This window comes from Lepidochelys olivacea (genome assembly GCF_965140295.1).
Source record: "Lepidochelys olivacea isolate rLepOli2 genome assembly, chromosome: 2".
Classification (NCBI taxonomy): domain Eukaryota; kingdom Metazoa; phylum Chordata; order Testudines; family Cheloniidae; genus Lepidochelys; species Lepidochelys olivacea.
The window spans coordinates 193,425,454-193,447,268 of NC_140412.1; the positions used below are offsets into that span (position 1 = coordinate 193,425,454).

Below are 21,815 nucleotides of genomic sequence, written 5' to 3' on the forward strand. Positions count from 1 at the left end.
TTTGTGTAGCAGCTACAAGTCTGGTGACATGAAAAAGAATCAAGCTCCCACTAAGTGTGACATCATAATAAATCTTCAGATTAAATCATTTTCCCAGAGCACCAGCTTGAAGTTAACATTTCAATAAAAACCTCAGAAGTTACTGGTTTTTTGGACTTCAGTTGCACTACAGGCCCATATATATATATACACATGGCATCACAGCTCTTTTATACAGCCGAGAACATCAGCAGCTCTTCTTTGCAACCAAACACCATACACAAATTGAAGTCCAGAGGCGGACTACAAGAAAATAAAATTCTGCATGCACTAAGACTTGGGACACTCGGCAGACTGTGGTTAAACGCCTCTAATCCTTCGACCAGTCCATGAATATCCCTAAGAGATTAGGCTGCAGAGGGCAAGTGAACGAGCTCTCCTTCTGCCAACCCCAAACACCTTTGTTATTGTGAATTACACCTCTTTTAAAGAGCTAAGTATGCCTCCCAAGGCCCCTTCCTTCACTAGCTGTTCACCAAACAAACTCCCTCTGGTATCCAGGTCATCTTCCCAGATTGCTCCTCTCGGCAGCCAATTCTTAATTAAGACTGATCATCTCTGTTGCCAAGGCTGTATTGGAGTGCTTGCTCACTACACCCCTGCAGAAGCAGAGAGCTCATGTCTCTCACAAGGCAGTGTATTTTCTACTACAGTATTTTGAAAAGCTACATTGTAGGTAGGGTGGGGCCAAATAGATGGAGATGTTTATTTGTGTGTGCTATTACAGACTAATATTGCGCAGCCACCTCCTGCGTGCCTCCTCATGGCCACAGGTCACTCTGGAGTGCCCTGCTCTGTTTCCCCCACTCTTCAGGACCCTTTAAGAGTTCATAGGTCATTCAAACAAGCCCCACAAAGAATCATATTTCTTTAGTCCTCTTTTACAAACTGTCCCTCTAGGCCCCCAACTCTAATTCAGTCTCTCTCCAGATTAATCCCAAAACAACACAAAAGCACAAACTCACACAGTCTTCATCCCAGCTGGCCTTTACAGTCTTTCCCAGGCCTCCCTGCCTAGACAGCTTTCTCCCACTCTCCTAGCTACTTCTGTTTTTGCCCTGCTGAATCAGGGCCCTACAGAAGCCTTCTTGCTCCCTACAGCATCTACAGACACAGTTGCAGTACCCCAGGCTGCCCCCTTTTACTGCAACTTCCTGCTCTTCTTAGCCTGAAAGCACCTGATTCAATCCAGGTGTGATTCATCCTGTAATCAGGGCTATTTTAGCTCCAGGCTTGCCAGCCCATGTTGCATAGGCCTACTCAATCCTTTCATGAGAACCATACCAGGCTGACCGTTTACCATACAGGGTGTACTGAGAGTTGAAAGTTAGTGCATAAATGAATACCAAGTAAGTGGAAGGTTATTTGGCTGAAGCCAAATAATGGATAGATCCATAAAGGAAAGATAAAAGTATTACACTTGCCACTTCATTGATTTTACTAAAAATACCAACATATTTGGTACTAACAATTTATACAAATATAACACCAGAAAGTCTATGTAAGTTGAAACTATTATGCTGTCGTCCAACCTGTTTTAAACACAACCAAGAAAACATTTTCTGCTAAAAGCCACTGACTAGGCTAGTTACTTTATCTTTGCAAAATACAGTCTCTGTGCCTCTGTACAGCCCAGACTCATTGCCTGCCTTTGTTTTAATAAATGTGCTAACAGTAGAAATAGACAGAGCCAACATGTACTTACGCCTTGAATCAACTGCACCTCTGAGAGGCCCAGATCTTTTTGCAGAATATGTAACTGTGAAGTCATTGCACTAAAGTGCTTGAAATTGCTCACAATTATTCTTCCTAACAACAAGCATAATCAGACAACTCATTTGCTGGAAAACCCATCATGTATGCATAAGTGCACTGAATGAAGGAAAACCAGTCAACAATGGAAAATTCTGCTTTCCAAAATGTCTTGCACATATTAGCAGCGGTATCACAGACCATCATTTGCACATAAAATGGTATAATTATCTGTGTCTGCAGCATTTTTTAAGCCAGTCTTGTTTTGGAACCTACATGGCTTCCTTCAGAAGATTCACTACATAGAAGAACAATCCATTTTAGTTGCATGTTATTCAGCGTCCGGAAAATACTATCTTTTCTGGGTTCTTACAGAAGTCCAAATATCTGTGGTAAATTAATTTTTTTTTCCTCGTTATTTATTTTCTTGCAAACTTTCAGGTACACATCAGGAATAACTCTTCCAGTAAAATACTTTGTTGGTGGTATCGCATATCTCCAATATGTTCAAATGCATGAACTTAACATTCCAAACAACAGAAAAAGGTTGTCAGGTCTAATCATTTCCCTGATTTCATCGTGAAACCAAGCCTGCATCTTTTCCCACACGTTGGCATACGGTTTACTGACATTTGTAGATGTAGAACATTGAGTTAATTACATTTTCAAGCCAATATCAATAGCTTTTATGTTGTTTCCATTCAAGCTGTGCACATTCAGTAGGGGGTTGAGCACACTGATAATTGCTGAACACGAAAGTACCACTGTGTTTGCAGAATCACAGGACAGCACAAGGGAACCCAACCTATCAACAGTCTTTTAGTTCCCAAGGTTAACACAAAGCCTGCTATTATGGGCCTGTTTTCTCCTTCGAATGGTTATTTTTCTAATTGTTTTCTGTTTTAAATTTTGCCTGAAACAGATCTAGCCAGGAGCACCTCACTGGACAAGTTTAAGCAAACTAGATCAAGCAGCCCGTTGAGCTTAATGGGGACAGGAAGGAAGTCATCTCCACATAATCAGGTCAACTAAACAGCAGCCCTGCTTGACTGACAAGAACTCGAGTAGCAAGATGAAAAACACATGCTCATTAAAAATGCTGCATAGCAATTTCTCAGCATGATAGGTGACTAGGATACCATGGAGATAGTTTTTAAAATCCTGTTACACACCTTACCCTCATTCCTTTCTCCCCTCCCCAGGGACAATTCTTCAAAGAAGACAGGATTCTAATGTGTGAGCTGCAGTTAAGGTAGGTTATTATTATTATAATTGAAATATGAAGACTTCTAATGGTTTTGGGTTCAGAGAAATATCCAGAATTCTAGATGCTGGTCCAGAAGTATGGAGGCCCATAAGCAAGGCCCTGTGATCATCCATTTCAAATAAGCTCCAACAAAAGGGGCTCTCTACCTACATATCTCTTCTGGGGGGGGAGAGGAAGGCAGTGGTTTACTACCCACACCCATTGTCTTTAACTGAGGAAAGCATGCTTATCCCCACCTCCAGCACCTGCAGGGGGCATTTCCACTTTCCTCCTTTTTGCAGAGTTGGACTTTTCCCCTCTTTCTTTGTCCCATTCATCACTAGATGGGGTCAGGGGCACCTCAAGGTTTCTCCCTGCTGTCTGTAGGTGGGAAAGGTTAGACTTCTTCCACTGTATACTACTCCACCCTCCCTGTGTGCTCCAATCCCCACTGCAAGCCTGGTCACCATGAAATAACTGGCAGGCATTTCTCCTCTCCTCCCTAATTACATGAAAGGTAGATGACCCATGCTACAGCAAGCAAGGGCTAGAGTAGGTAAATACCTCCTCCCTCTGGGAGGAACAGAACCACAATGCTAATGGAATTCATAGAACAAACCCACCCTGATTTTGGGATGTGCTATGGGCTAAGATCAGCTTCTCCTTCCTTTCAACCATTTGGAGAACAGGATGATGACAAAACTGCCACATTGGTTCACCCAAGGACAGCATTGAATGGATACCTCAAACAATATTAAATTTCAGAGCAGTGTGAATCAGGCATTGGTTACAGTTTTGTGTAAACCTCAGGGAAAGGAGATTATCCTTTTGCAACATGGACTGTCTAGGGGACCTAGACATCATCTGGGGACTAGGGTACCATTCAGAGGACTTTGTAACCTTCTGGGTTACACAATCACCAGTCATCTCACTGGGCAAGATATCAACTTCCTGGCTTTCCCTGCCAGCAGTGATTGAATTCTGGGGTGGTGAAGGGTCAATATCTCTTTCAACACTGCTCAGAGAAGAGATTCCAGATTCCCTTTCAAGACTCAGAAGTCCTGTGACATTCAAAATGCCTTTTAAAGCAACTGAGGCATGTGATTCTTGGCTCTTTAACTCACAAAGATTAGGCCAGGGTATGTGAAGGGAAAAAGCCCAGAGGTCTCCCCCCTCTTCATTCTTCTTGGCCATTCCCTAACATTATGTAATAGCCAAGTGCTTGTCTGCAAAAAGCATCCACTGTTCTTAACAGGACAGCATTGGCCTCAGCCTCTCTGAAAAAGGAAAAAGGGGGAGGGGGTGGTGGTGTCATATCAGTCACCCTTGAAACTTTTTGAGAAGTGGACATAAATGCTCACACTGCACTCATGTCAAAGCAGCACTGATGGTCTCACTAACTAACAGCCTCACCAGGCCATCAACTGATAGGGCCTTGAGGCTCAACTGCTTTGTTAGTGGGTCAAAGGTCTATAGCTTTACTAATTTTTGGGGTGGAAGCAGGAAAGAAACAGACACCTGTAAAAGAAATGGACATAAATTAGAAGTAGTGTTTCTTCCTGATATTTCTAACTTGTCATTGTAAGATGTATCCAAACAAACAAACAAGACAATGGTCCGTGTCAGGTCACATGCTTTACAGAGGCAATGGTTTTGTGTTCCCCCTTAAGTTCCAGGAAGTCTCTCTTTGCTGGAAGAAAGAGGAAGCATATATAAAAATAGTGATCACGCTTTAAACTAAGGTTCCATTCAGAAATAGCTTATAAATGATTAATAGATGTCTTAAGAAATAGTTCAAATTGCTACAGATGATTATTTTCATAACAACAGTATTTTGGCTAACTTCTCACACATGGAGTCTGTCCATTTCTCTTCTTAACACCGGATATAAATTAGGTGTAGACGCCCTATGTGCACTGAAAGGACACCCCTATAACTTAAAAAACCCCTATAACTTAAAAAAAAAAAAAAAAGGAGTTCTTATGGCACCTTAGAGACTAACCAATTTATTTGGGCATAAGCTTTCGTGGGCTATAACCCACTTCATCAGATGCATGGAGTGAAAAATACAGTAGGCAAGTATAAATACACAGCACATGAAAAGATAGGAGTTGCCTTACCAAGTGGGGGGTCAATGCTATCGAGGCCAATTCAATTAGGGGATGTAGCCCATTTTTCAACAGAGGGGAAATTACTTTTTGTACTGCTAACAAGGCCAATTCAATCACAGTAGATGTGGCCCATTCACAACAGTTGAGAAGAAGGTGTGAGTATCAGAGGGAAAATTATTTTCTGTACTGACCTAGCCACTCCCAGTCTTTATTCAGGCCCAATTTGATGGTGTCAAGTTTGCAAATTAATTCCAGTTCTGCAGTTTCTCACTGAAGTCTGTTTAGGCCTTATTATAAAAATGAATATCAAACAAAAAGTGTGCATTAGCAGAAATATAAAATAGTTTTAATATGAAAGAGAAGGGACACAACACTAATCCATTCTTGCAACTAGTGGAAACATTGGCTTATAATTAACATTTAGCCTGTTTATGCTCAACAACATACTTTCCTTAATGAAAATTACAATCCTACGCAAATCCTTGGAGAATTATTTAAAAACAGACTGTCTTATTTACACATTTTTATATTAAAATCACACAAGAGCACACAATGGTGCACAGAATTTACTTTAAAAAGGGGAGGTTTAGGCACTCAAAGAGGTTGATTGTATATAGGTACCTTTATCCTATCTTAAAATTGTATTCTAATAGTCACTCTCATCTTCTATACCCAAGGATCAAAAACAGAAGGTTTTGGAAAACATGATTCTGTCATTCTGGTTTAGCAGACTCCAGGACTGTACAGCCAAGGAAAAACACCACACTAGATTTCCCCCCTTCACCACCCCATTTAAACAAGCGTTTCTGTGGTTCATTAGCAAATACTCATGCTTCACTTAGAGGCTTTCGAAATTTGCTCTGAAGAAAAACCCTTGGAACACGCAGGCCTTCTTTCCTATTCACAGTTTCTCGCAGCACATACTCATTGACCACTTGCTCATATCCTACAGCCTTAAAGAGATGAGACAAGAACTCTACAAGGGAGAAAGATGAAAGGTGGTGTTACTAAAAATTAGTTTAGACTGTTTTTAAGTACTAGTGAGCATTTTTACAAGCATTTGTTTTTAACTACTTAATTACATCCACTTTCATGAAAATCACAAAGGGTTCAAACTTGCAAGTTGCTCTGTGCAGACAGACACCGACACTTGCACTGAGCTTCACTGAAGCCTATGAGGCTCTGCTTTCATGCAGAGCAGCTTGCAGGACTGGGGCTTTAAACTGGTAACACAATCTGTTTCCCAAATTGTGTGCATTTATCCTTTTAAATTGAAAGTTTTCCCATTCCTCTTCTGAATCACTATGAAATTATTTTCACATTGTGTAGTGGGCCAGCACAAAGCCAATGCATCATCTTAAGTCCCGCTTCAACCCCACTTAGAAGATTTCAGTGGTGGACTCGCCTTGCTCTCTACAGAGGGGCAAAATATGCCAAGTTCCCACATTGTAGTTAAACAGAAAAAAAAGTAAGGTGGCACACTGGAAATGTTGATACTACATTGATACTACAGTTCAAACTTACTTTCCTTACACACATAGGAAGAAACCTTAGTGAAGTATTTCTTTCCCTGGAAGAGCGAGCGAGGCCTAGGAGACAGGACATTGGCCTGGAAGTCAGAAGACCTGGCTCTGTCGCTGACCTGCTACGTGATCTTGGGCGAGTCATTTCTCCTCTGTTTACCCTCACACCTTTCTTTATCTGTTCTACCTAATTAGACTGTAAACTCTCCATAGCAGAAATTGTTGCTCATTGTCGTTTGTACAGTGCAAGAAATACAAGCTACTGAAATATAAATAATAGATACTGCTAGGGTGACCAGATGTCCCAATTTTATAGGGACAGTCCCAATTTTGGGGTCTTTTTCTTATATAGGCTCCTATTACCCCCAACCCTCTGTCCCAATTTTTCACATTTGCTGTAAGGTCACCCTGGATACTGCCACCATAGGACAACTTCACTGTAATGAAATCAGGCTATGAGCAAGATCTACACACTCACTCCTCTACTAATTAAAAATAATTTGGGGGAGTGAAAAAATTAGTTCTCTGAGAAGGTGAGAAAGTGATAATCCTGTTTGAGCCAGATATCGGTCCCTTTCAAAAAGGAACAATCACTATCTGCATTTGCTCCTCCTTTCACCTCTCTCATCTGTTTAATTTCTCTCAGCTGAAAATAAGGAGGAACGCTAGCACCTCCTGACTGGCAAGCTCCTCCATGAACCACCACCAAGTGGTCACAAAGCACATTTTGCTGCACTAGACAATATGTTTTGCCTATCAAACTCCTGGAAAAACAAATTTGTTAGATCACAGTTAAACTCAACAGGCCATTTTGGAGAGAACTGACACTGGTGAATGATATTTTAAGAGTCATTCACTACTATCACACAATATACAGGTTGTTTTCATATCACCACAAGAAAATGAGACAGCAGGTAATAACAGAATCTTCAAAATTCAAGGAAAAAAACCTCACTAAGAATTCCCATCCAAAACACTCAACTGAGATATCTCATTCTCAAAATACCTAACAAGAGATTGAATTCAAATTTCCATTTCTAGGCTGGGTCTCCCAGTCCCTCCCCCCAACAGCAGAACTCAGTTTGCCACAATTACCAGTATAAGTGGAACTAAACAAGCTATTTGATGAACAAAAATGACCCTAGGAATGCTTGGGTTAAGTTGCATAGCTGCTTGCATTATTTATCTTAAATTTAATTAATATCCTTTAAAGAACAGAAGCATCTCAAAAATGATCAATGGAATTAGCTTTTATTTTTAAATATGAGCAGCAACTAGGTAACCGACTACGTCATAAAATATAAAAATTTACTTAGCTCCAAAAGACTTTCAATGTTTGATTTTGCTTTAAAGAAGGAAAAAAAAAAAAGACTTTTTTCTTTCACGTAGCCCCATAATTAATACAGGGAAGTATTTGTTCTCTAGTGTTCAGTGAGCGAAACTGGGAATCAAGAGACCAGAGTTACAATCCCAGTTTTGTACAAGACTTTGGGCAAATTGCTTAACTTCTCTGTGCTTCAGTTTTCCTATCCATAAAGGTGGGACATTTACCTTCTTTTGTAAAGCATTTTGAGATCCCTCAATGAAAGACTATATACAGTAGAACCTCAGAGTTACGAACACCAGAATTACGAACTGACCAGCCAACCACACACCTCATTTGGAACCAGAACTAAACGATCAGGCAGCAGCAGAGACCAAAAAAAGAAGCAAATACAGTACAGTACTGTGGTACATACAAACCACTAAAAAAAATAGTAGTATTTTTCTTCTGGTTAATAAAGTTTCAAAGCTGTATTAAGTCAATGATCAGTTGTAAACTTTTGAAAGAACCATAAGGTTCTGTTCAGAGTTATGAACGACCTCCACTCCTGAGGTGTTCATAACTCGGAGGTGCTACTGTAAGTACTGTTAGTGTCATAAGATGATGATAATGAAATGCTTTTAAAAGTTATCTTTACTAAAATGTAGAGCTGGCTGAACTTGGAAATAATCTACCAGAAGAGACAGCAGTCACAACTAGTCAAATTATTAGCACAGTGTTACCTCAATGAAAGCTTGTAGAAGCTTTCCTTCATTCCAGTCATACGTTTGCTTCAAGGCCCACTGACTTCAATGGGTTTTAAATCAGGCTTCATACACGTAAGAACATTGCAATAAAACTATTATGGGATAACTGCATCCCTTAGTTGCTTAGTGATGTAGGAGACCAAATCTTTTCCGAAGCATTTTTCTCTTTCTTTCAGAGTATTGATCTGAATGAGGCCACTGCAGCTAACAAGTTCTAATGCTGTGGCCTCATCATGATGGTACATATAGGTAGTTCTGTCAACAGATCAAATTGCTCTTTCAGTCCTGCCATTTTTATAAAACAAACATATACAGCTGGAAAACAAATTACACCAAGGTTTCATAGTTCATATATGTAACAAGCAACCCTTAAAGGCATAGCAGCGATTCACTGAAGCAAGTTTAAACAAAAAACTTGCAGAGAAAAAAGTTTCTATTAAATATCTTACCATCAGTAAAGAAATATGATCTTGTCCCATCTTGTCTAACATAAAAGTTTTCTCCAAGTTTGCTGCCAGATTTAAACCTAAGCATTGCATGATCATAGAGCCCGTAGTCTCGAAATAAGACACATTTGCCTGGTTTTAATATCTGTCAGATAAAATTCAGATATATCAGTAAAGTGGACATAACAAAATTATTTAAAGGAGAGCAAACATTTGTGGCTTGTAAATTTCTGCAGAAGTGAACAAATGGATTAAATGAGCTAAGCCATCTTCACAAAGAAAACAGTAATTAGCCTCTGTCCCATGTGAGCTAAGAAATAAATCTCTATTTTAGAAAACAACCTCTGAAGTATATCAAAACCTAACCTTTATTAGTCAGAGTATAGCTGATGTGATACAGTAAATATCCTATAATATAAAAATCCAAATACGAACTGCAAATAAAAATAATGTAAGTTTGAACCTTTCTTCCCAATCAGTAGCCAATTATTTTTGGACAACAGTTATCTCAAAGTAGTTGTGCGTTTATCAGCTCTTCATTTTACTGTCTGCTCCTGCAGGATGCTGAGTTTCAACCCTCAATCAGAGTTGAAAAATCTCAGCACTTCACAGGAGGAGATGCTAATGCTCCTCTTCTACTTCTTGTTTGAAGCCTAAGACCCCAGTCCCACACAGACTTATGTACATGCTTACCTCTGTATACTGTGTGTAGTCCCACGGATTTCAATGGGACTACTCACCGTGTGTAAAGTTAAGCACATATGTTAGTGTTATCATCAGGATCAGGGCCTTAGACACTATCAACATAACACACTACCATAGAAACTTTAAATTCAGATAAAGGAAAAATAATGGTACTTAGTTCTCATTAAAAACAACTGACAACACTGCATTTTGTTTTAGTGTGTTAAGGTGCTCGGTATAGATAAAAATGGTAACAAAAACCAAGAGAAAATAATGCTGGGAACCTAGAGAAAGCATTGTTTATCTCTGATCTGACTTTCAGCCAATCAGCTGATTTCCTTTTTATAAAAACAAGTCATAATAGCATTTTCTTAATGGGTATTTCTTAAAAAGGCAAAAAGTCATACTGTAAAAATGGCATCATGTGATTCCATGTGCTGCGTCTCAAGGACCATATAGCAAATCTGCTTAGGTTACTTGCAGAAAAGATTTTTCTTCTAACAGCCAGTCCTACAGCAATGTAGATGTCATATTATCAACATAAAAAATTTTGTAACATGAATTTAGATATGTTGATGATGCACAAGCCACAGGAGAATCCAGGTCACTCACTCAGAACTAACAGAAGAAAAATGTAGTCAAAACTTCTTTTAGTCCCCAGAGTAAGCAAATATGACTGAATTCACTTAGGGAGTAAAGTACTAACTAAGGAGATGCCATTTTCACATAAAGAAAAGGAGGACTTGTGGCACCTTACGGACTAACCAATTTATTTGAGCATAAGCTTTCGTGAGCTACAGTAGCTTTCTTTTTGCGAATACCTTTTCTTTTTGCGAATACAGACTAACATGGCTGTTACTCTGAAACCTGTCATTTTCACATAATTTCTTTTCAGAGTGGAATCGTATTCTTGAGTCAAAAAAGATCAAACCTCCTGCCCCCCAAAACTGTTAAGCTATACCTACATATTTACCTTATAAATATTTTGCAAGGCAAGGTGCATCTTGTCAGGGTGAATGGCAGAAAGCACGAATATTAATGTGACAACATCCACAGAATCTGCTGGTATATTTTCCAGAAGGTCATCTTTGGTCAGATCACACTGGAATACTTTACATCTCTCAATATTATATAAAGCGTTCTTCTATGGAGTGAAAAGATGTTGCTTTAGTTGAAAAGTAACAGCATTCGCTATAAAATTATAAAAGACAAAATTGTCTTTTGTGATTTTTATTTTTTTTTAAACTGGGAGCACAACAAAAGGAAACAGAACTACAAAAGTGCATTCACTCCAAGCTTTCTGTTTACTCAAGTCCATAGTCACACTATGGTCTACACTAGGAAATTATGTTGGTATAACTTTGTTGGCTCAGGGATGTGGAACATCCACACCCTTGAGTGATGGAGTTATACTAACCTACCCCCAGTGTAGACAGTGCTATGTTGACAGAAAGGCTTCTCCTATCAACATATCGACCAACTCTCGGGAAGATTGAGTACCTAAGCTGATGGGAGAAGCTCTCCTGTTGCCATAGGTAGCGTCTTCACTAAGCATTACAGTGTCACTGGAGTGCTGTGTCACTATTTCTGAGGGAACTCTGTTCCAAAAAATTAAAAATTCTATGCCAAAAATTAAAAATTCTGCACACAATATTTTAAAATTCTGCATATTTTGTCAAAACAACACAATTACACCAGCAGCCCCGGGGCTGGAGGTAGGATCCAGGGACTGGGTTCATTATAGCTAAAGGTTTGTTAGGCATTCTAGCGAGGGTGTAATGTATTGTATAAAAATAAATTAATGAGTATAAACATGCTATCTGTTTATAATAGGTCTTCAAATTTTCTTGAAAAGAGCCTCTCAGTTTTTGTTTTCAAGATCACTCTGGTTGTCCCTCCTCCTTCCTTGCAAAGGATGTCGCAGCTGAGTTTATGTCCCAAATCAAATTTGTGTTGTATTGTGTTGTTTGTCAGGACATAGGTACGTTGGGGGGGAGGGGAAAGGACTTTCTTTGCTGAATCAGTCTATTATTCTCATTGACCAAACTTAACTTTTAGGAAATATCTAAGTACAACATTCACACTTACTATTACAGTAATATAATTTAATACTAGAAAATCAGGTCCTCAGTGAGGATTCAATTTCTTGTAAATTAAGCTTCAATACTGTATATCAGTTTCTCTCCTCTTCCATACAGGACAGTTTACCATCCTTATAGAAGAAAACAAAGCTAGATAATCTGGACTCTGAAGAGCACAAATTTCTAAAGAAGCACTAAAAATACAAATATCACACCAACCTTTATATATTCAACAGCTCTTAGAGAGAAATCACAGGCATAAGCAAAGATATTCAAGTCCTCTTCTAAAAGTGGAAACAAGCAATTTCCAACTCCACAGCCTGCTTCAAGAATGGTCAGTTTCTGATCTTCAAACTATATGGGAGAAAGAGGCCAAGCATACAGAACATCACTTGTGTTTGATCCTCATAGTACAAAGATACTGCTTTTCACATTTTAAAGTTAGGATTAGAGTTTCAATTATCAGTTTAAAATCGGAAGTATCCTTCCACTGGCAATTTATATTACATTAAGTTTCTCTTTAAAAACTACTAAAATCTCATTTGTGATCTACTCATTTCAGCAACGATCAAATTATGCTATCCTCTTTGCCTTGGCCCTTTTATTAAATAGGGTGAACAACAAATACATTTGAATGTGTTTTTAAAATGTATATTTTAATGCACTGACTATTCTAGATAGGTGACTTTATAACAGAGTGCTCAGAAGTTTTGCAACTTGTGCATGAAAATTGGAAGAAAGAGAGGAACTCAGATATAATTTAGGACACAGAGCAAATATTCTAGAGCAGTGGTCCCCAAACTGTGGGGCACGCCTCTCTAGGGGTTGCAGAGAGAAAGGCCCAGGCCAGCCCCCATGTGGATTGGAGAGGGAGCGCCATTCAGCCCCCAGCTCCTCTCCAACCCTGCCCCAGCCACAGCTCTGCTGCTGGCTCCACCTGCAGCCATGGCCCCACCCCAGACACAGCCACACCCATGGCCCAGCTCTGTTTGATTCCCTCTCCAACCCCAGGCCAGCTTTGCCTCTAGCCTCAGATCCTCTTCCTTTCCCATTCAGGCCCCAGCTTTGCCTTCAGCCCAAGCTCCTTTGCTGAGCCAATTGTACAGTAATGGAGGGGGGGGGGGGCATGGACAAATTCCATTACTGGTAAGTGGGAGGCACCACAGGAAAAGTTTGGGCACCACTGTTCTAGAGAGAGTGGGTCTGAATGTAAAATATAGGTCAATCATCCACTATTATTCAAAGACTTCATAAGAGATTTCAACTTTTGAAACTTTCAGATGGGTCCCGGTTGGAGCCTGCTAACAGAGATAGTGAGGAGAGAACAGGCTGAAAAGTCCAATCAAAAAACGTTTCAAATATTTTATCTTAAAAGTAATGGAGGCTATCAACTACACCAACACTGCACACTTGACATACAACAGTGATCTGTCACTGATATATCTTATTTGGAGAACTATTAAATCATTTGAAAATAATTAGCAATATTTTCCCCTTTACTTGTAGAACTAACGTAATGGCTCACCTCCCGGCATGCTTTTAAATCTTCAAACTCTCTAGTTGTCCAATGCCTGTCTTTAAAGAAGTTTGTGCTGTTTCTTTTGTAAAACAGATCCCAGTTCTTCTGTGCCTCTTTCTCCAGTTTCAGTTTTTTGAAGTCAGACACCAAGACTTGATCTCTTGCCAGTTTCTCAGCTTCTTCAGGGCTAAGGGTCCTTGCATTGTGCCCTTTCTTTTGGAAAGCATCATCTTCACAAATTGGGGCGACTGAATTCAAGTAATTATCAAATGTGTTTCCTTGGAACATCCTGGATTCATCCATATGAATACAGACAAAGCAGATTTAAAGTGTTTTTCCTCAGGTGTATATTTCCATCTCTGATTTCAGAAAAGACAATCAAGGCCCTAGAAACATAAGAAATAACGAGAAAAGGGTTATAGCTTGCACTTCTTAGGGACTTCTTGTAACTCGCTCTAAGCACCAGGCTTAGAAAGCACCAAACCTACTTCTCTGAAACCTCCACGAAAGTCCTCCAGCAAAACCAGGCACGATCAGACTTGACTTTCCGAAGATTTCTAAGATTAAAAACAAAAACAGTCAATAAGACACACTTCTGGTCCTCTTATACATCATACAGAAGCCACAAAAACTATCACCTTGTCCCCACACTATGGGCCTGATCCTGCAACCTGATCCACTTGAAAGGAACCTTGCACCCATTCATATCCCCAATGATTCCAGTGGGATTCCATGCTGGTGCAAGCACAGATTGGACTGGAGCCTTTGTGTTATTTTACAAAAAAATAAAAGTGAGCTACTGACCTCTGACATTCAAAAACATAAGACGAAGGATGAAGACAACATCCCCATTTTCAGGTAAAAATCAACAATGCCTCACCAAAGCAAAAATTTTATATTTTACTTATATAGTGCAGTCATGACATTACCCATTCACAAATACAAAGTTTAAAGATGTATACAGAATCAAGTTAAAACAAGGCCAAAATTATTTGGTCAGTTATACAGGATGTCAGACTATATGATCCCCTCTGGTCTTAAAAATCTATGACAAAGTTAGAGTAACAAGAGTCCCAAACCCTGCAAGAACAAAAACCTCACAACTCGGCCCAACGATTCAAAAAAGTCAGAGTAAACCAATAGGCTTTACAATGTGCTCTGTCAGACAATAAACAGAAGCAGATACAGTACATTTTTTAACAAGACAAACCAAAAACATCCCCAAATTGATCATTTTCATTGGCGATATCTACACGAGAAAAATATTAACCAACATGGCGTTATACATGATATTGAGTTTAGTCTGAACATGGACAATCACATGTAAAGACACGTTAGCTGGTCTTAAAGTTACTTTGTTTTTAAACCCAACTTGTCCCCATCTCTGCTAGGTACGAAGTTAAGTTTATCGCCCCATGAGTTAACATGTTTACAAACATGATGCCTCTTCTCGGTGTGGACGTGACCGGTGTTAAAGAGAGCTCATGGGCCACACAGCCCTTCAGCGCTCAGTGGGAACTTGATCCTGCACGCACAGGGCTGCCCTGGGTCAGAGACCCCCAGCCTGCCCCCCACGCCCCCCAGACAGCCCTTCCCTCTGTCCCACCCTCCCCTCTGTTCCCCGTGTCAGACACCCCTGTCCTGCTCTCCAACACCTCCTCCCCCCGAGACATCCCCAGTCTGCTCCCCGTATCAGACACCCCCCCCCAGACACCCCCCATCCCGCCCCCCTTGGGCCTACCCGCGCGGGGCGCGCCCTGCAGCCGGGCGGCTTTCCCGGTGACACGCTGCCCCGGAAGGGAGCGGGGCGGGGGATCCGCCGCTGCCGGGTGCTGCTGAGTGCGGGTCCGGCGCGGGCAGGGGCATGAACGGCTCGGCGAACCCGCTGCTGGACAAGGAGGAGCACGGGCTGCAGCTGGGGGAGAGCTTCGAGCGGCGCCCCAAGGCCTCCTTCCACACCATCCGCTGTGAGCCAGCCGCCCCGGGCCCCTGCCCCGCCCCTGCTCCCGGGCCTGCCCGGGATCCTGCCCCCACCCTGCACCTGCTCCCGGGGCTGCCCCCCGCCCTGCCCGGGATCCTGCCCCCACCCTGGACCTGCTCCCGGGGCTACCCCCCGCCCTGCCCCCGGGGATACTCCTGCCCCTGGGACCCCCTGCCCTGCCCGGGATCCCGTCCCTCCTGCACCTCTTGGGGACCCCCTGGCCTAGCCCTTTACTCCTCTACCGAAGGACACCCCGGCCCCCGCACTTCCTGCCTCCCCGTGCTGCACCCGCCTCAGAGGGAGAGAGGAGGAGTCCAACCCTATCCCCTTTTCCGGGGACCCTCGTTACACTCCGTGCGCTGGGATCCCCCACTCTCTTCCCCCACATCTTCCTCCTCTCACCTGCCCTTCCTGCCGCTGAGCCCTAGCCCCTAACTGTCCAATGTCCCCTACCACCCCAACTGCTGCACACGCCCCTTACCAGCTCGCCATCCACTCTGCCCATTCCTCCCCAGCTCCTCCTTCCTAGGCTCTTACCTGGTTATGTGGAGAGCAGCAACTTCCAATTGCAAATTTAGATGGGGGAAGGAAATTAAAGTGAGGCTAGTTTGAAAGTAATTGTAAAAATTATGGGTGGGTGGGTGGGGGAAAGGGAAGTGAATCTCTTTCTGAGTGTCATATCAGATGACATAGTTTAAACTTTATACTGTGAAAGATGCAGGGCTCTGGCTTCACCTGAGAAAGTCTGAATAAGGGAGATCATACACAGTTTCTTAAGATTTATTGAAATGTCCATCAAAATCCTTCAGTACACTGTAAAGAGCATGACATGATCTCCCCCATTCCCTCCAGGTGGGAGTCTGGCTCCAGATGAGTGGTATTTGGCAGTTCTGGGAGATGAGTTTTCTGACAGCCCTTCAAGCTTCACTGCACGGGGTGGGAAAGCCACTTTTGCTATTTTTTCCTCTTATACTGTGGTTGCTAAAGGCCCCAGCCTTCCATGTGGGCAGGAAGGTCCACCTGAAAATAAATAGTATCTGCTACAGGTTTGAGGCAGAATGTTTTGCATGGTGTATCTTCGTCTGCCACTGACCCTAGGAAAGAGGCCTAGTATTGAAATCCTTTGTCAGTCACCCCAGCTCCTACCATTCCTGTATGTATATGTAAGAGAGAGTTATGCCAGACTTGTAAATGAGGAGGCTCTGGTAAAATGTCACGCTCAAAACAAACACAAAATTATTTATGATACATGCACACACAGCAATTAATGAGAAATGAGGGGGGGGCTAAGAGGCCTGCTCCCTTTTGGCTGCTAAACTAGATTAGGGAAACCTTCTGCAGCTGCCTGTTACTCAACCCAGCAAGTCCACGCTGATACATTTAGGGAAACAATAGCTAGTAATTGGTTTCAGAGTAGCAGCCGTGTTAGTCTGTATTCGCAAAAAGAAAAGGAGTACTTGTGGCACCTTAGAGACTAACAAATTTATTTGAGCATGAACTTTCGTGAGCTATCTTAGGGGTTTAAATTACCTCAGGCATATTCTGACCGACACAAGGGCTCCTGTGGATCTGCCCCTACAATTCCATTCCTATGTCATGCTCCCACCCTCTATCTGGAATGGCTTGGTGAGGGGGCCCCTCTCCCATACAGGTAGGGGCAATAGCATGTAGGCCTTTTCTCTGCTCCCTTCTCCCACTTGGAGAAGTAGAGGTAGAAGCCTAGGGGCTCTGACCAGAACTTATCGCAGCAAGGGTGTATCTGCATGGGTAGCTGAGCTGGGCCCACTGTATTCTTCTGCTTCTGTCAGACAGGGAGTTCTGAGGTTATGATGGCAGGTCCCCCCACAAGCCACTCAGTCTTACATTTAACAATCTGTTGAGATACTTGGAGCAGTTCACCACTTAAAGTCATAGAGTTTAAGGCCAGAAGGGATCACCAGGTCATCTAGTCTGACTCCTGTGTATCACAGGCAACCAACACCCACTGACTAAACCCAACAACTGAAATTAGACAAAAGTAGTAGTGCCACACAGGAGACTAGACTGTTATGTGCCAGGCAGAGAAGAGGAGGGACCGAGATGCACCAGTGCCCAAGGCCCCCGCAAAAGGCAGGGAAATGAGAATGTGAGAATATACCCGGATAATCCTGGCAAGTGATCCGCACTCACATGCTGTGTTGGCTGCTTGTTTCAGACTGTCTTCAGACTCAAATGTCACTGCATTGGTTATACCTGGGTCATATGTTGAAGCTTTTCCTTGACCAGAATGGCTAGAAACTTACTTTTTAAAAAAATTGAAAGATTAAAATATGAGGTAATCACATGATTTAAGGAGCTGGTATCCACATAATTAGATGTGTTATGCCTATGCATTAGTCCAGCTCTTCTTTAAATAGCATTAGCCCATGTTTTACATTCCTTCTAATCAGGAATAAAGCAGGAGATGAGTTAGCTCAGAAGAGAAATCATGGAGACTCTAGAAACAATTTAGAAGTGAAATGTATTTACTACCACTTATTTTCCTCTTCAGATGATTTTAAGCCAGCATCTATAGACACATCTTGTGAGGGGGAGCTCCAGGTTGGTAAAGGAGATGAAGTAACAATTACACTGCCACATATTCCAGTAAGTTGACTTTGCGTTATGATGCAAATTTACCTTTTGCCTTTGTAGCAATTTCTCATCATGTGGTTTTAGTGTCAGCTAGTCAGGTACATTCTAATGAAAATGGACTTAAATCTATCCTCTTCACCTTTGATCACAAAGCTAAAACAAATGAGTCCACTGTTTGAGCAACTTTTGCACTGTCTTTCCACTAGCATTTCAGTATATCATTCTGGGAGAGGGCTGTAAAATGGACTCTCTATAAAGTGTTATTTCTGTAAACGTCCAATCTACTTTGCTTACAATTAATCCTTCTTAGTACTCTTTGAAGTACAAGAAGATTTTAATCCTAACTGGGGCCCCACCTAATTTCCATCAGTTTTTAATTCCTCATTTTATGTATAGATATCTGATTATCCTTGACTCAGGTCAAGATCCAATTTTCAGAAGACTGAAAGTAGGCCTTTGATACAACTCTTTCTGTTGCTGAAAGCTATACCAACAACATCCTGCACCCCATGTTTGCAGAAGCTAGCACAGGATTCCTAGTCAGTTGCAATGCGGTTAAATCTAATCCCGCCACAATTTATATAGTAAAGATTTATTGTGGAAGGATGATGGACAAGAGACAGTAAAGAATATGGTCAAATGATTGTATATATTTCTGTTTTGATAATAAAGAGTTGAAACAAAACAAAAACTGCACCTGTGTTCTGGAACTGGATTTGTATATTAGCTGAAGCTAATGCTAAAAAACCAATCCAGCATAGGTGAATGAATAAGAACGTGGGTGAATAAGATTGTTTGTAGTGCATCCCCTTTCCAGATGCCTGTTCTGACAAGATTATTTTTAATGTACTATTTTATGAGAATGGACATCTTTCAGCTTGACCTGTCTCTACTATATTCTAGAGGGTTTTCTAGTTTACCAAACTGAACACAGTCAATATTGATTTGGAGCAACATCTGCATGGTGGCGGCTTTCAATCTGGTTAAATGGACAATTCTCTGAAAAGGGATGAGATATATGATCTCAAAGCTACCCCTTCTTGAAATGTTGATAAAACAATATAAGAGGTTTCAGAGTAGTAGCCGTGTTAGTCTGTATCTGCAAAAAGAACAGGAGTACTTGTGGCACCTTAGAGACTAACAAATTTATTTGAGCGTAAGCTTTCATTTGCTACAGCCCACTTCATCAGATGCATAGAATGGAACATATAGTAAGAAGATATATATACATACAGAGAACATGAAGGTGGAAGTTGCCATACCAACTCTAAGAGGCTAATTAATTAAGATGAGCTCATGTTCCACCTTCACCTTGAAAGGTGAACTGTCAAGTTGGAGGGAGGTTACCAGTGGAGTTCCTCAAGGATCAGTTTTGGGACCAATCTTATTTAATCTTTTTATTACTGACCTGGGCACAAAAAGTGGGAGTGTGCTAATAAAGTTTGCAGATGATACAAAGCTGGGAGGTATTGCTAATTTAGAGAAGGACAGGGATACCCTACAGGAGGATCTGGATGACCTTGTAAACTGGAGTAATAGGAATAGGATGAAATTTAATAGTGAGAAGTGTAAGGTCATGCATTTAGGGATTAATAACAAGAATTTTAGTTATAAGCTAGGGACGCATCAACTAGAAGTAACGGAGGAGGAAAAGGACCTTGGAGTATTGGTTGATCATAGGATGACTATGAGCTGCCAATGTGATATGGCTGTGAAAAAAGCTAATGTCGTCTTGGGATGCATCAGGAGAGGTATTTCCAGTAGGGATAAGGAGGTTTTAGTACCGTTATATAAGGCACTGGTGAGACCTCACCTGGAATACTGTGTGCAGTTCTGGTCTCCCATGTTTAAGAAGGATGAATTCAAACTGGAACAGGTACAGAGAAGGGCTACTAGGATGATCCGAGGAATGGAAAACTTGTCTTATGAAAGGAGACTCAGGGAGCTTGGCTTGTTTAGCCTAACTAAAAGAAGGTTGAGGGGAGATATGATTGCTCTCTATAAATATATCAGAGGGATAAATACCAGAGAGGGAGAGGAATTATTTAAACTCAGTACCAATGTGGACACAAGAACAAATGGATATAAACTGGCCACTAGGAAATTTAGATTAGAAATTAGACGAAGGTTTCTAACCATCAGAGGAGTGAAGTTTTGGAATAGCCTTCCGAGGGAAGTAGTGGGGGCAAAAGATCTATCTTGCTTTAAGATTAAACTCGATAAGTTTATGGAGGAGATGGTATGATGGGATAACATGGTTTTGGTAATTAAATATTCATGGTAAATAGGCCCAATGGCCTGTGATGGGTTTTTAGATGAGGTAAGATCCAAGTTACCCGGGAAAGAATTTTCTGTAGTATCTGGCTGATGAATCTTGCCCATATGCTCAGGGTTTAGCTGATCGCCATATTTGGGGTCGGGAAGGAATTTTCCTCCAGGGCAGATTGGAAGGCCCTGGAGGTTTTTCGCCTTCCTCTGTAGCATGGGGCACGGGTCACTTGCTGGAGGATTCTCTGCTCCTTGAGGTCTTCAAACTACAATTTGAGGACTTCAATAGCACAGAGATAGGTGTGAGGTCTTTTTTAGGAGTGGTGGGTGAAATTCTGTGGCCTGCATTGTGCAGGAGGTCAGACTAGATGATCATAATGGTCCCTTCTGACCTAAATATCTATGAATCTATGTTCTCTGTATGTATATATATCTTCTTACTATATGTTCCATTCTATGCATCTGATGAAGTGGGATGTAGCCCACGAAAGCTTACGCTCAAATAAATGTGTTAGTCTCTAAGGTGCCACAAGTACTTCTGTTCAATATAAGAGGGTTCACTGATCTCCTGGATCCTGCTTTATTTCTCCTATTCCAACAAACAATTGCACTAGCTGCCTAACAATTGGATGGGGTTCAGGTTCCAATTTCTCATTTGAAATTTTGCTATCCCTGAGGGTACCACTGTTTGGAGGAGATTTTTTTGGGTCTCTTTCAGCATGTGGACAGTTTCAGGGATTACAGGTGCTTTGTGGATGCAGTGGTTTAATATTTGATAGTCAAATAGTTGTTGAGGAATTCTTTTTGTCTCTTGTTTTAGTTATGGGTTTCATCACAATCTGGTTAAACTTTAGCTCTTTCACTCAGTGGGTTTTTTTCTGGTCTTTGTAACAGAATAGTCTGTAAAGTAGCATTTTGGTTTCTGTTGCTTGGTATTTGGGCACTCAAAACTCTTACTTACCTGCTTAATTTTAAGCATGTGAGAGGGACTGTTGATGCGCTTCATTGGATCTTTAGTTTCATCTCTTCTCTTTATTTCTCAGCAAAGATTATGCTTTTCTTTAAGTTATAGGCTTTCTGCAGAATAGGGGATGGTGGGATAGAAGCTTAGCACAATTTCCATTATATTTGTGCTTTATATGTTTGTCTAACTTCTCTTTATCTGTCAAGGATGATCAGAACTTAATTTTCATCTTATTTTATATTCTCTTTAATCCTTTTTTACTTTTCAATTTCTAAGTGTAGTAATATTGTAAATATCTGTAAAGGCTTGACTATATGATAGTATGATCTTATCCAGTTTGGAACTTGTCTTACTGTAACATCTCTGAAGAATCCAGATGTAAGCAGTCTGTACTGTTCCATAACCAATGTGTGTACTATATGTGTACCCTATTTTTGATGGTGCAGAGAATTTAAAATTTTAGTTTGAGTTAAGTGTGAAGACATTATATTTTCTTTAGAAGAGGGGTGGGGGTGGAA

At 41.2% G+C, this 21,815-nt stretch overlaps 2 protein-coding genes across 7 annotated transcripts in view; one reads left to right on the forward strand and one right to left on the reverse strand.

Moving 5' to 3' along the window:
* On the reverse strand, positions 1 to 15,952 carry METTL6 (methyltransferase 6, tRNA N3-cytidine). 4 transcript variants are annotated; one of them, XR_014710517.1, is made up of 8 exons: positions 15,213 to 15,354; positions 13,960 to 14,028; positions 13,478 to 13,857; positions 12,172 to 12,306; positions 10,845 to 11,015; positions 9,191 to 9,332; positions 5,340 to 6,124; positions 1 to 4,727 (listed from the first exon to the last, which is right to left on the reverse strand). XR_014710517.1 is itself a non-coding variant. In XM_084621221.1 (7 exons), exons 3-7 carry the CDS (start codon positions 13,772 to 13,774, stop codon positions 5,976 to 5,978), a joined length of 894 nt encoding a protein of 297 aa, XP_084477347.1. In that variant the 5' UTR covers positions 13,775 to 13,857; positions 13,960 to 14,028; positions 15,934 to 15,952; the 3' UTR covers positions 5,028 to 5,975. The 4 variants fall into 4 exon arrangements, 3 of the variants coding, with proteins under 3 accessions (XP_084477347.1, XP_084477345.1, XP_084477346.1); XM_084621221.1 differs by lacking the exons at positions 1 to 4,727; positions 15,213 to 15,354 and adding an exon at positions 15,934 to 15,952 and having other exon boundaries at positions 5,028 to 6,124; XM_084621219.1 differs by lacking the exon at positions 1 to 4,727 and having other exon boundaries at positions 5,028 to 6,124.
* Positions 15,305 to 21,815, forward strand: part of EAF1 (ELL associated factor 1) — a 23,978-nt gene continuing 17,467 nt past the window's right edge. For 2 of the 3 annotated variants that reach the window (XM_084621222.1, XM_084621223.1), the window contains exons 1-3: positions 15,333 to 15,438; positions 16,305 to 16,388; positions 17,983 to 18,077. In XM_084621222.1, coding sequence (XP_084477348.1) covers positions 15,336 to 15,438; positions 16,305 to 16,388; positions 17,983 to 18,077 — 282 coding nt within the window. In that variant the 5' untranslated portion in view covers positions 15,333 to 15,335. Of the gene's footprint in view, positions 15,439 to 16,304; positions 16,389 to 17,982; positions 18,078 to 21,815 lie in introns of all 3 variants that reach the window. The other variant, XM_084621224.1, reaches the window with a different exon arrangement.

Bases quoted from the DNA above. Each gene is read 5' to 3' on its own strand.
- METTL6 (XM_084621221.1), bottom strand. From the start codon at position 13,774: ATGGATGAATCCAGGATGTTCCAAGGAAACACATTTGATAATTACTTG. The intron at 12,307-13,477 runs GTGAGCCATTAC...TCTCCCATATAG, and splicing joins ATTTAAAAGCATGCCGGGAG to TTTGAAGATCAGAAACTGAC. The intron at 11,016-12,171 runs GTTGGTGTGATA...TTCACTCCATAG, and splicing joins GAGCTGTTGAATATATAAAG to AAGAACGCTTTATATAATAT.